At 35.6% G+C, this 12,876-nt stretch overlaps 1 protein-coding gene across 4 annotated transcripts in view; it reads left to right on the forward strand.

The window, feature by feature from the left end:
- The window catches only part of Cntn1 (contactin 1), a 385,843-nt gene that overhangs the window by 338,248 nt on the left and 34,719 nt on the right, over window positions 1–12,876 (forward strand). For all 4 annotated transcript variants that reach the window (XM_005406565.2, XM_005406566.2, XM_005406567.2 and 1 more), the window contains 3 exons: window positions 2,347–2,417; window positions 3,583–3,817; window positions 6,065–6,168. In XM_005406565.2, the coding sequence (XP_005406622.1) occupies window positions 2,347–2,417; window positions 3,583–3,817; window positions 6,065–6,168 (410 nt within the window). The remainder of the gene's footprint in view (window positions 1–2,346; window positions 2,418–3,582; window positions 3,818–6,064; window positions 6,169–12,876) is intronic.

Here is a 12,876-nt window from a genome sequence, read left to right on the forward strand (position 1 = left end):
ATAATATTAATATTGTTCACTTACAATTAATAATTTAGTACATTTTATACCTATTAGTTTAAATTCACCTTAATGATTTATTGTTCAAAGAATGCCTAGTTTGTTCCCTGATACAAACCCAGGAGCCTGTGCTTACAGTGATTTATTTTCCTAGAACAAACAACAGCTGCTCCAGTCTCAGCAGGGCTATGTCCAAACACAGCACCTATGTGCTCCCGCGCTATTATCTGATTCACTCAGATGTTAAGTGTCAGATCCATGTGTGGAAAAAAAAAATCTAATCTGCTAAAACTGCAATTGAACATGCAAAACTAACTGGGAGAAATTAAGCCAATAATTTCCATGAGCAAGATATAAAAGTGCTTTAGTAAGTAATGCAATTACCTTTATTTCTTTGCTTTTGTTTATTGTCTTACTTTCCTCAGCTTGAACTCAATGGGTGATCTTGGATGCATTTTCAAAAGTCCATAAAGCATACATTATAGAGTACATAAATTTTAATCAACTAAGACAAATATGCTATTTTTAGCACTGTTCTAAATAAAAAGTTTAAAATTGATTATAATAAAAAACATCCCAATGAAATGTCTTATCAAATATACTTAAGGAGGTAATGTGTGATTCAACCAATCATAGCACAACAAATTATCGTAGAGTTATTTCTGAGGTTATTTGTCTGTGACCACTATTCTGAGTTAAACAAAACTTGCTTTACTCATTGAGTATAAGGCAACATACTTTTTTTCTATAGAATATAGAAATATAGCATATAGAATATAGCGTAAGCATATAGAATATAGCATATAGAATGCTAACTTCAGAAAATGAATTATGGAATTAAATGAGTTTCCAGAGGTATTTTAATGTAACAGCCTCCAAATTATATTTTGACCAAAGAGGTACAAATAATTCATCTTTTAACATTGTTGGATACTCAATTTCATCTTTTAGTACTCATGTGGTAGCAGTTAAAGAGTAAATTAAATTTCTCAAGCTTCAGATTAATTTCTGTGTGAGGAAAGGAAATCATCATAGAGATTAATAGCTATAAGGAAAATCATGTATTCGTGTTTGCTTCTATACAATTCACATGTCACAAAGCACTTACATGACCACATAAGAAGTTTTGAAGTATGTCTTTTGAATCACAATAAATCATTAGGACCTGCAATTCAGTAAATGTCACCTTGCTGGGAGCAGTCTAAGGGTGGTGTGGTTATATCCTGTGAGAAGGGATTCTGGAAGAACTGAAATTTCATTTCTTTGAAGTGCTAACAGATTTGGAGTGAGATCCATACTGAAACAACACATTCATGTGGGAAAATGTAGGTCCTCTGTGGAGATTGACCTTGCACCCCTGTGGCTGCGAGCAGAGAGCAGACAGTGCTTTATTTGTCTGTACTCCTCCAGGTTAGGGTTAGGTAAGTGAGCTAAGTCTAAAAATCCAACCACACATAGATCTACTCTGAAGGGCTTTCACCAAGGGAGTTAAACAAAACGGAGGCCATTAAGTTTGGCAGTTCAGAGCAACTTTGTGATCTCTGAAAGAGTGATTTCAGGAATATGAAGAAGTAGAAGAAACATTATGGGTTGTTACAAAGCAGTTACAAAGTACAGAAACGGTCCTACACTGGTTTAGTGACAGGAGAGGGTGTGATGGGTTGGGGATGAAGAGGAAAGTGGCAGTTCTGGAAGGCTCTTAGAAGAGAAAGGGACTGCAGAGAGTAACCCTGCCAGAGAGATGGAGGCCTGGGGGTGACGGAAGAGGAAGGCGAAGGAGAGCTGGAGCTACTGACCAGCCGGATCCCAGAGGGGACTGAGAAGCTGGAAGTGACAGCCCAGGAGACAATGTGACATTGATCAGGTTTCTCATATTTCCCGATGTGTGGGGAAACATCACCCCATGTTAATGAAAATGTGTAGTATTTATTTGTAAAACAAAGCATGAAAGTGACACAACAGTAAGCTGTTAGAAGATTACAGGGTTGAAAAGGAAAAGCCATAAAATAGTTTTCAGCAGAGTATGTCTAATCTTTCAAAATTATATGACATGGAAGGACACCAAAAGAAAAAGACGGTGGGGCAATTTGTTTCACTTTCCTTTGCTGACAGAAACTGGCAAGTTTCCTTTGGAAGCAAATCCATTTTTATTTTGGCAGCAAAACAAATTACTACAGCTACTGTGAGCCATTGTTATTATAATTGAGTGGATCATGCGTACAGCTTGTTTTTCCTAGGGAAAGAAAAATTCACAGCTTCTGCGGTAAATAAAACGCTACCAGCAGAAAAAATACATAGCCTCTATTTTTGTTGTTGCTGTAATATTTGTTTGTTTATTTGTTTCAGCACCAAATGTGGCTCCTTCCGATGTAGGAGGCGGGGGTGGAAGCAACAGAGAGCTGACAATAACATGGGCGGTAAGCTAATAAACTACACCTACAATAGGGTATCTTCTCTATACTTAACCTCAAATCTATGTTCTTTCTCTAAATAAATTGGACATAAAAGAGACTTCACTATCCGCAAACAATAAATTACTTTTTTTCTTAAATACATACTTTATGTCATCTGGCTTATGGCTTAGTGGGTAGTTCCTACCCATAAAGCATTCCTAGACTCAAGGATCTGTTCGCCTAACATATTAAGTAGTCAACTATTTTGTTTGTGAGATATTTGACACTCATTAATTTCATGCAAATGGTGCAAAAGGGAACACTTGCTTGAGTATTGAAGTTAGGAGAAGCCCAAAGCCAACCTCCCACAAATGAGTACAATATTGTCCCTTCCTCCTCATCACCTTCTCCTTTTTATTCATCTTGATTTACCTGTTTCTTTTTTATTATGATGTAGATATCCTAGACCAGTGATGGTGAACCTTCTAGAGCTTCCAATGATAGCAAACAGCCCACTGCAGGACACATGCCATGGGTTCACCACCACTCTTCTTGACAATTTCATCATTCCCTTACCGCTGTCTTTTAATTATAAAGAAATGTATTTACTCATCCATTAAATATGCATTGTTTGAAGCTCAGTGCTACGTGTGAGGGTTAAAGAGGAAAAGGAAATTGATAGAAATGTTGCCTTCGACATCCTGTATTCTAGTCATTGAGAAAGAAAATGAAGTATATAAATAAACAAACTATGTAGTGTTAGACTATGATAGCATCAAAGAGAGAAGACGAAGTGAGGAGGCAGGATCTTGAGTGTTGTGGGAGGAATCTTGAAATGGCAGATCTGCGCATGACGTAGAAAACATCATCAGGGAGTGATCTCTATCTCAAGAATGCAAGGAGGGAAGATGTCATCTATGAGCCCATTCCAGGCAGAGGCAAGTAGGAAGGCAGGAGTGTTCAGGGTGGGAGTGTTAGGGGTCTTCAAGGATTAGCAGGGATGCCACTTGCTAAATGAGATTAGCATGCATTGGAGTATGTTTTACTCTGGGCATCTAAGTGAGTACTAGTTTAGGAACTACGTAATTTTTGCAAAGAGTATGCTTCCATTTGCTTCTTCATTCTCATAGGATTCTTCGCCCTGTCATTTGTGTCACTGAAGCCTGTTAATGTTTTAATTTCTGCTTAGCCTTTGTCTAGAGAATACCACTACGGCAACAACTTTGGTTATATAGTGGCATTTAAGCCATTTGATGGAGACGAGTGGAAAAAAGTGACAGTTACCAACCCAGACACTGGCCGATATGTCCATAAAGACGAAACAATGAGCCCTTCCACTGCATTTCAAGTCAAAGTTAAGGCCTTCAACAACAAAGGCGATGGACCATACAGCCTCATAGCTGTCATTTATTCTGCACAAGATGGTAGGTAAAAGAAGGACCTTACTGACATGAGGAATTCTCTGGTAGACATTTAATTTGTTTTCTTTCAGGCTTTAATTTCAAAGATCTTTTTATAGTACAATGCATTTAGCAAATGAGTATAACTTTGACCCAAATTTACATCAGTCTCTCCTTATAAGTGGCAAAATAATTATCAATATCTTTTCCATCCTTGCAATCATGGATTGGGACTTCTTTTCCTTGCCTCTGGATTGTAATTTTATAGTCACCAATTCTCCATATTTGATTGGAACTTCAGAATGGCTATGCATTCATCATATTTATTACTTAAAAGTTCTAAAACCTATGTATTACTTGTAAAATTGACCCAAGTTTCAGCCTGAAATTTGTATAATTTCATCATTTATGTTGCTTTTATTTTGTAATAGAGTACTACAATGTTATGAAAGAGAATCAGAAAGTAATTTTTTCTTAGAAAGGGAAAAGATTATCCTATAGGCCACTTAGAGAAAAGACTAACACTGATAATGGCTCTCTTTGCATTTCCAGAAACTTTAACCCAACAGATCACAGAGGATTTGATATATCTAGGCTAAATGGCATACACTTTTGGATGAAGCGTAATTAAACATTATTTTCTGTCATTTCCTGCTGAGGCTAATAGGCTTTTTCTTAATTATATTCTTATTAAAAAGAAAAATCTCAATTTAGCTCTCTTTGCTTACACACACCTTGTCCAAGACTCCTTTGCCTCCTGACCTAGCACATTTACTTTTGGCCAAGTTTCTCTTGGCACATGTGTGGAAACACAAATGGAGGAGCTCAGAAATTAAAGCTACATGAGGTGTACTTCTGTTCTCTTAGAGAAAAAAATACTGTACTGTATCTACCAATTTACCCAATTTGAATTATGTTTTACTCTAAATGCTGCTAGCTCTCGGAACTCAATAGACATTCTTACATATGCTCTTCTGTCATAGACTTGTTAGCTTTCAAATCTGTTAAAAATGTAATATGTATTCTATTCACCTCATCTGCACTTATGTACATACGAGCTTTTGTATTATATAAATACAGGTATACATATATGTATCCCATGACATATTGCACACTTTAATTATACACAATAAAATTATTTTAAAATACAAACATGAAAAGTACTCATATGAGTTATTTAGCTTAACAAAACACCTTGGAGGAATAAGAAGTTGAATAATTTAAATTTGTAATCAAATACTAATGGAAGATCTGATCACAAATCTTATGTTCTCTTTGCCCGATTTTAATAATTTGAAAAAAGTGGATGCATCTCTTAGAGGAAAGGAAAGTTAAAAGTTTTTTACAGGTTATCTTTTCGTCTATTACCACCCTCTTACTCCTTGATTTGATGCTAACCTAAGCTTTTATGCAAAAGGCAATGCCTGTCCTCTCATAGTCATGGCCACTTGTGTTTAATTATATTCCTTTCCTAAGTGTTTCACAACTCTCATAAAAGTTGTATGTGCCGAAACTTGCAGAAGTTGTTAATCTTTTCTTCTGCTGCTAAGAAATCAATCACAGTGCTCTCTCCATGTGCACCTTGATTTGGAAGGCAACACTGTTCATGTGTAAGATTTTTTTTAACATTAAATAGGATTATAGCCTTTGAATGCAAGACAATAAAAACTGATCACCCTGCTTAAAGGTTTCCTGGGTTTCTTTGTGTAGTTTTCATAAGGGATGTAAATTATTTTTTTCCTCAACAGAGACCTTTTTGATACATATTTGACTTGATGCCCAGTTAGAAGATTAGACATATAAAAGCTTTCCAGAGCCCACGAAACAGTGGATGTTAAAACTTGTTTCAAAGGATCTTACAGCAATTTTTAAAACCTTAGCTTACACATGAAAGTGGGCAGTCTTATTAAACATTGCATATATCCTGAGTTAGTATAACTAGTAAGAGAAAATTAATTATAATGAACACTTCTATAATACCAAATTTCTTATTTTGGTAAGGCAGAACTGCTAAATTAAATGTCATTACTTTTAATTTACATCATGCAGCTTGCTATGTTTGGTAAGAATGCATGGCTGTGTGTGTAGATCTACATTAACGTTCGTGTATCTGAATATGTGTAGCCATATAGCACGTCACCATGAAAAAAGGATCATTAATAAAAATAAGGAAGATAAAATTGCTGAACTTATTTTAGAAGTATTAAATTATGGTTCTAATTTATTACTCAAATTTCTTTATATAAAGCTAATGTGCTCATCAAATTGCAGCCCCCAACGAAGCCCCCACAGATGTAGGAGTGAAAGTGCTATCATCTTCTGAGATATCAGTCCATTGGAAGCATGTTGTAGAAAAAATAGTGGAAAGCTATCAGGTATGTTCACATTTTATTAAACTAAATACTTTCATTCATAAATATATGATGATATGTTATCAAATATGTTTCATTTTCAATCTTCTGTATCTTTTTGGTTGACATGACAGCTAACATTTTTGTGTGTTTAGTGTTTTGTGCATTTATAAGCTAATTGGGAAGAGTAAAGCAGATATTACTCTGATATCATTATTATATATTGTGTACATATATAGAATTATCATGATATACTCCATGTGGATGTACAAATATTGTCTCTCAAATACAAAGAACAAAGTCAGACAGAAGTTCCTAACTTTCTTATCTATGAGGGCTATAAGGAGAAGTATCTGCTACCAAACAATTGGCCAAAATATAAACTAAGGTAAGGACACTCATAGCCAAACTCTTTCAAGGGAGGCTTCCTTATCAAGTGCTGGTGAATGTAGAGGATTTTTGAAAAGTATTTTGCTAACTGCATCAGCATCCTTAGAATGGTCATCTTATTTCATTTACTCTTCTACCTCTGAAAATTCCTTTGAAGGAGACCATAATATAGCAATGTGTATCATAATTTTTTCTCTGAACCCAAAAATCAAAATACACCAGACAAAACTTCTCCTGTGCTGAACCTTGGGACCCCAACAGGAATTAGCCAGGTAGAAAGCGGGAAGCTTATATTCTTAGTCAAAGGCAGCAAAAACTGGAAAACAGAAACTAGAGAGTTGGGGTCCTTAATACAATAACATAAACACAGTTCGGTCTCGCTTATGTAGGAAAAGTGAAAACGCAAAGGAACTGGTATCATCTTCCCTTTATAGATGAACAAATGGGTACCAAAAAAGATGTGACAACTCACTTCAATTGTCCGAAACAAAGAGGGCACTGCAGTGTCTGGAACGGAGGATTTCTGATTCAAGGTTCTGGGCTCCACCACACACCCCAGGCTCCTTTTGCCCGCGGTGGACGGGCGGTACTGCGCTGCAGCGCCACGCAGCCAGCTCGGATTCTCAGTTCTCCCCTTTCCATCTGTCATCGGTCTATTAGCTGCGCGAGGGCAGGATTTGGTTTGCTTTGTTCTCGGTGCTAAGAACATTGTTGGGCACGTAAAGCGCTCTGTGTGGAGTACTAACTGATACGAAGAATAAAGTGCGATCAAACAAAGTAGCGCGGTTAGGCTCACGGTTTTGAGACCACGCACGAAAGAAACCTTCTTGCTGAGTGGAAACATGCAGACTAGCAGCAAGTGTTTGTTGTCGTTGTTCTATTTTTTCTTTTTGCCACCACAATACATGATCTCAAAGCACCTCACATAATCTACTGAATTCACAATAAAGACAGCGGATACCAGGAGGCGTGGAATAAAAGGAGCAGACTGGTGTGTGTGTATATACATATATTTTTTTCCCCCTTCCTTTTTTCTTTCTTTTTTCCTTTCCCTGTATTGTTTCCTTTTTTTTTTTTTTTTTATTTTAAGGAGAGTAGTAAATGAGAAACAAATAAACAAAAAGAAAACAGAAAAAAGAACAATAGCAGCATTATTTTTTATTCTCTTTAAAATAAAAAAAAAATAGCTATAGACTAAAACAAATGAGCAGACTGGAAAATGTCAATATTCATAAGTCACTAACCTGACAGTTGCATTGCAGTAAATAGAAAAGAAATGGAAAAGAGTGAAAGATTCACCAGGTCTTACAAGGCCTTGCAGTAAATCTAAGGTGTCCTTGGGAGAAGACATCAATATTCAGGGCTTGAAAAGTTATAGTTTGGGCCATGGGATAGTTTTTGTAAAATTCATTTCTAATACATGAAAAATAAAGTCTGATTTACATATTCCATCTCACTGAGTTAGTTTTAATTTTTTAAGTTTAGTATGAACATGGTAGAGAATTATTTACTATCTTTGCCTATGCTAAGAATTATACACTATTTTATATGTTCCAATCAGCAAAGTACTGTAGGAAACAATACAAGTTGTAAAGCAGTACGGTGGTGCCAATGATGGCGATAGCAATCAGAATATAAGTGTTTTGATTGGCAGGGAAGCTTTTGGATTCAGGATTCTCAAATAGAAAAAGGTAATCTTCAGCAAATGAGATTTTCTGAGAGGATAATTTCTAGAAAAAATTGGTTGCTATGGAGGAATTTCCTTTCACAGATTACTGAAATTTACAAAATGGTAGTAAGTAGAAAGTTATAAGCTTTGTTGCTGAACAGATATGGTTTATGTTTCAGCTCTGTCCCTTAGGAACTTTGTGGAAAATGTATTTGAATTTAATTGATTTCCTCTCCTATAAAACTGAGTTACTACTGCCTTCAGGCAGTAGTACTGGATTTAGTGGTACTGGGTTCATAAACTTAATTCTGGTTGCCAACCAAAGTGGACAAAAACCAAATCAAATTCAGTTGTTAAAGTCGATGTTGACATTATGGGGATATTTGATTTGATTTTCATCCAATTCAGTTTGCCATCAGAATCATGGAAAGAAGTTCCTGACAGTATTGCAAGGAATTTAAACTTTTACCGATTCCACATCATTAGGCATTTGAGAAGGAGGACAATGAAGATTATGACTCGATTAATGATGATAAAGGATGATAGCATTTGTTGAGTCCTTACTGTGCTAAATAATTAAGTGGACTGTGCTGAATTCATACAACTTCCAAATACAGACATTTATTATCTCCATTTTAAAGACAGGGGACTAGAACCCTCTAGAGACAAGCACTCAACCTGCAAGCCAAAACCCACTTATTTATTGCAAAATGCCAACCCTGCAATTAAACCTGAATCCCAGGGTTTTAGTTTAGGAAAAAGCAATACATTAACATGATTTGTCTTACAAGAAAAATGTGTTCCATAGATTTACAACGACTGAACCAGAGGCTTACACACATTTGTCTGAGTAGTAATTTTCATAGACAGGTTTTAGACTAGGTCTTATCTTTCCAGAGAGTGGATGATTCAGGAATACTACAAGTAAATGATACAATTATTCTTCCATTCTTTCTTTTAAAAATCCTTTTCAAGTTGTCACACAAAGCATTCAAAGAGATAAGCCAGAAAACTTAAAAACAGGAAAATCATTATCATTTATTTCTCCCATAAAAATATTCCTTTGAATGTATGGGGCAAATTTTTGACTGACTATAACACGGATCTTGTTTGTGTTTTAATATCTGAGGAGACATGAGTGGTTTAATGAGAAAGATGATCATGAAAACCAAATTCCCCTCTGTACTTCCCAAGAAAATGTGCAGTGCATGTGAGCTATAAAGATACACAAAAATCAGCATATTAAAATATAAAGGTGAGGAAGTCCTGAGTTCTACTTGATTTATTTCATTTCCAGTTTAATTTTTTATATTTCAAATGACTTCTGCAGGCATTTGGGTCTAAAGATACTATTCATTTCCTTTACAGCTTTACACTGTTATCTCAGTAGAAAGTTTAAAGTTGATTCACTTTTTTTTTCATCTTACTAGTTAAAGAGTTCCCACTTCCAATCTTATAACCCAGAAGAATATACGCCCTTCTTTTCAAAAGCATTTTAGTAACTTTGGGCTCCAATCTAAGAATCCACAAAAGACTTAATTTGCTCACTCAGCAGGTGAAACATTCACTTAATATGTTTAATGAAACTAAGCAAAATAAGCTCCCAGGAATAAGGCAGCAAAAACTCCTAGCAGCTGAGTTGGACATTAATGCATGTGATTTATTGCATAATCAACATAAAAGGTTAGCAACCCTAAAGAAGCTATTCAAGTATTCTTACAGGTTAAATTATTACAGTGGACTCAAACTGATATTTAAGAATTGCTTAATTTTTTTTATTTAGGAGAAGACATCTATCCACATCTCCCCATAGCAGGGCCTCACACAAAGGTGTCTTTTTATTATTGGTTTGTTTTCCATGTGATCTTAGAAAGCAGGCAGTTGGAAAATGCAAAGTAAACAGGAAAAGGCAGAGCTCAGGCACAGAGATGCTTCATCTTCCCAGCTGCCACTGTGGACCAGCAGGACTCTGTTCCTTGAGGTCTGTAGGAAACTTGACCAATGTGACTCAGACCTGCACTGCCAGGGAGAGAGGGGGAACCACTCACCCACTCATGTTCCCACTGCTTAAGCGTGGGCCCATGGGCAGAGTCTCCCTCGCTGTTCCAGGGCCTGCTAAGTAAAGGGGGACTCTGCAGGGGGCTTGATTTGTTAGAAGCTCCACCCAATGGCAAGTGCTGTCTTATATTTGTAAGATGCCCTGAAGCCTGCTTAGAACTGGTTGATCTCTGTACTGGTGGCCGAAATGAAAGGGAATTTTGAGGAGCTCTCAGGAAGTGAACAAAAACAGATTGTGAATGATTTTTAGTATTGCTACTAAAACCATAGACGGTACTAATATCTGCATTAGCCTGGGATCTGCATAATTAAAGTTATCATTTCTGTTCACAGATTAAGCTTCTTTGGTGTTAGTCTGATTCTTTTCACATAAATACTACATTTAGATTTTTTTCTAAAGGTCATATTAAATCTTTAATAAAGGATTACTCATATGTCAGAGATTATTTTGGGGATGGTAAAATTTCTAATTTAAAGAAGGGAATGTGGAAATTTGATGTAAATGTCTATGGAAGTAGCAAATAAAGAAATGGGACAAGCTTAGTTTTCGTCCAGTGCTCATTATCTTTAAGCACGCCATACTTGGTAGTATTCCATTACTTGATTCTGATAAGCATTGAAGAAAATGAAGTAAAGGACCGCTTTTCTTATGAGTTTAAATTTTCCTGGGAATGGTTCTAACCGTTCTCTTTGTTCAAAAGTGATACTATCATTGCTCATAATTTTATAGGAAGTCTAATTATGCCTTTAAAAACAGGCAGTATTTTGTCTGAGATTTTTCTTTTGGTTTCCTACTACTTTTATGAAAAGCACATTTTCTTCAAGAACAATTAAGCACTTAGGGAGATCAGTCAATGGTATTAATAATTATATATAAGCAAACATTTTGATTTATTCTTTTACTTTAAATAAGATTTATGAAGACAAAGAATGCATTTGCTTTTCTCTCTATAGCATTCTTAGCATCTAACACAGGACCTGATACAAACTGTGTATCCAATAAATATTTGTTAGACTAAATTAATAGCATGTATTCCACATAGTCCTACATACACAGTGTCAAAAAGAATGCATGCCTGTCCTCACTGAATTCGTAATTTAGTAAGAGTATAGAGAGATAAGCAGTGACATTTTACAGTTGTTTAATAAGCACTATTATGAGGTCACACCAGATATAGGATGTTGTAGGGATTTTAGATATATATAGAAAAACAGCATAATGCCACAGCATTAAATAGGCAGAAAAAAATACCATATGTTACTCTAGCATGTGAATATGAATTTTGTCTTATTAACAAAGTAAGCATTTACTTTATTTCTTTGCTTACTTTTCTGAAACTGATAACCCATTCTCACTTATTGATTTGGACTCTCCTTTGGTCTGCCTAGTAATTGGCCAAGATATCACATTAGTTCTCTTCACGACTACAGGTTGTGTCTTTCATTCTCAATGGTTTTGTCACAGATTGATGTTGGTGCCACACCCCAGTGGCGAACAAAGCATATAGGTCTAAAGAAGCAACAGCCCAAATCTGTTATCTATTTAAAAGTCAACTCTATGTTCACAGTCAGAAACTAGTTCAGATAAAAAGAATAATGCCATATTTTACCATATATATATATATATATATATCTACTATTTATTTTAGGACTTTGAAAATACAAGTTGCATACAAACACAAGTTGTATATGTATACTTACAGGGAGATCAATTATGCATCAAATCATTCTGTATCAGATGTTTTCATTTGTAAAAGTTGAGTAAGATTCACATGTAAATTTCATGGAGTTCTCACATTCAAAAATAAGCAAATTAACTGGGTGTGGTGGCATACCTGTTATCCCAGCACTTGGGAGGCTGAAGCAGGAAGATCATTGTGAGTTCAAGACCAGCCTGGGTTACAAAGTGAACTCAAGGGCAGCCTGAACTGCATAACAAGACCCTGTCTCAAAAAAAAAAAAAAAGACAAAAAAAAGCAAATTAGATTACTGTACACACTCAGTAACTCTTTCTGCTCCTGAGCTACAAAGGGCATCTAAGTCATCATTACAACTGATTGTGAATTTTAATAAGGACAGTGACCTCAGACATCCCTGCTTGAGTCAGATAAACAAAGGAGTTGGTCATTTAGAATATAGTTTCAAAGAGTAAATTAGGGAAATTTTTCCAGTCCATTTTGCCAATTACCTCATTTTGAGTAAGACAACAGAACATTTCTGTCACTTTATTCCTCATTTTACTACATGACATGTTATAAAGTGACCTTTGTTATATCAATCTAGTCTAAAATCTTCTACTCCTTAAAATGGACATAAAAATTGTTTTAATGGAATATTATAAAATGTGGTATACCGCTCAATCCATAAGCACATATGTACAAATTCACGAACCACCTGGGATTTTGTTGTAATTGGTGTAAAATGGGTTAAATTCTACCTATCATGGGTTTCTTTGGAAGGATAATGTGGACGATCCTAATACAATGCAGGACATTTCATTAGAACATAAAAGTTCATTTTTGTTTTCTCTTCTGCTTGGCAAGGAAGAGGTTTTATGCACTATGTAATTAAACACCCAGTTGGAAAAACACCATTCTGCTCCTGCAGAGGTGAAG

This window comes from Chinchilla lanigera, unplaced genomic scaffold (genome assembly GCF_000276665.1).
Source record: "Chinchilla lanigera isolate Chin_1 unplaced genomic scaffold, ChiLan1.0 scaffold00099, whole genome shotgun sequence".
NCBI classification, from domain to species: domain Eukaryota; kingdom Metazoa; phylum Chordata; class Mammalia; order Rodentia; family Chinchillidae; genus Chinchilla; species Chinchilla lanigera.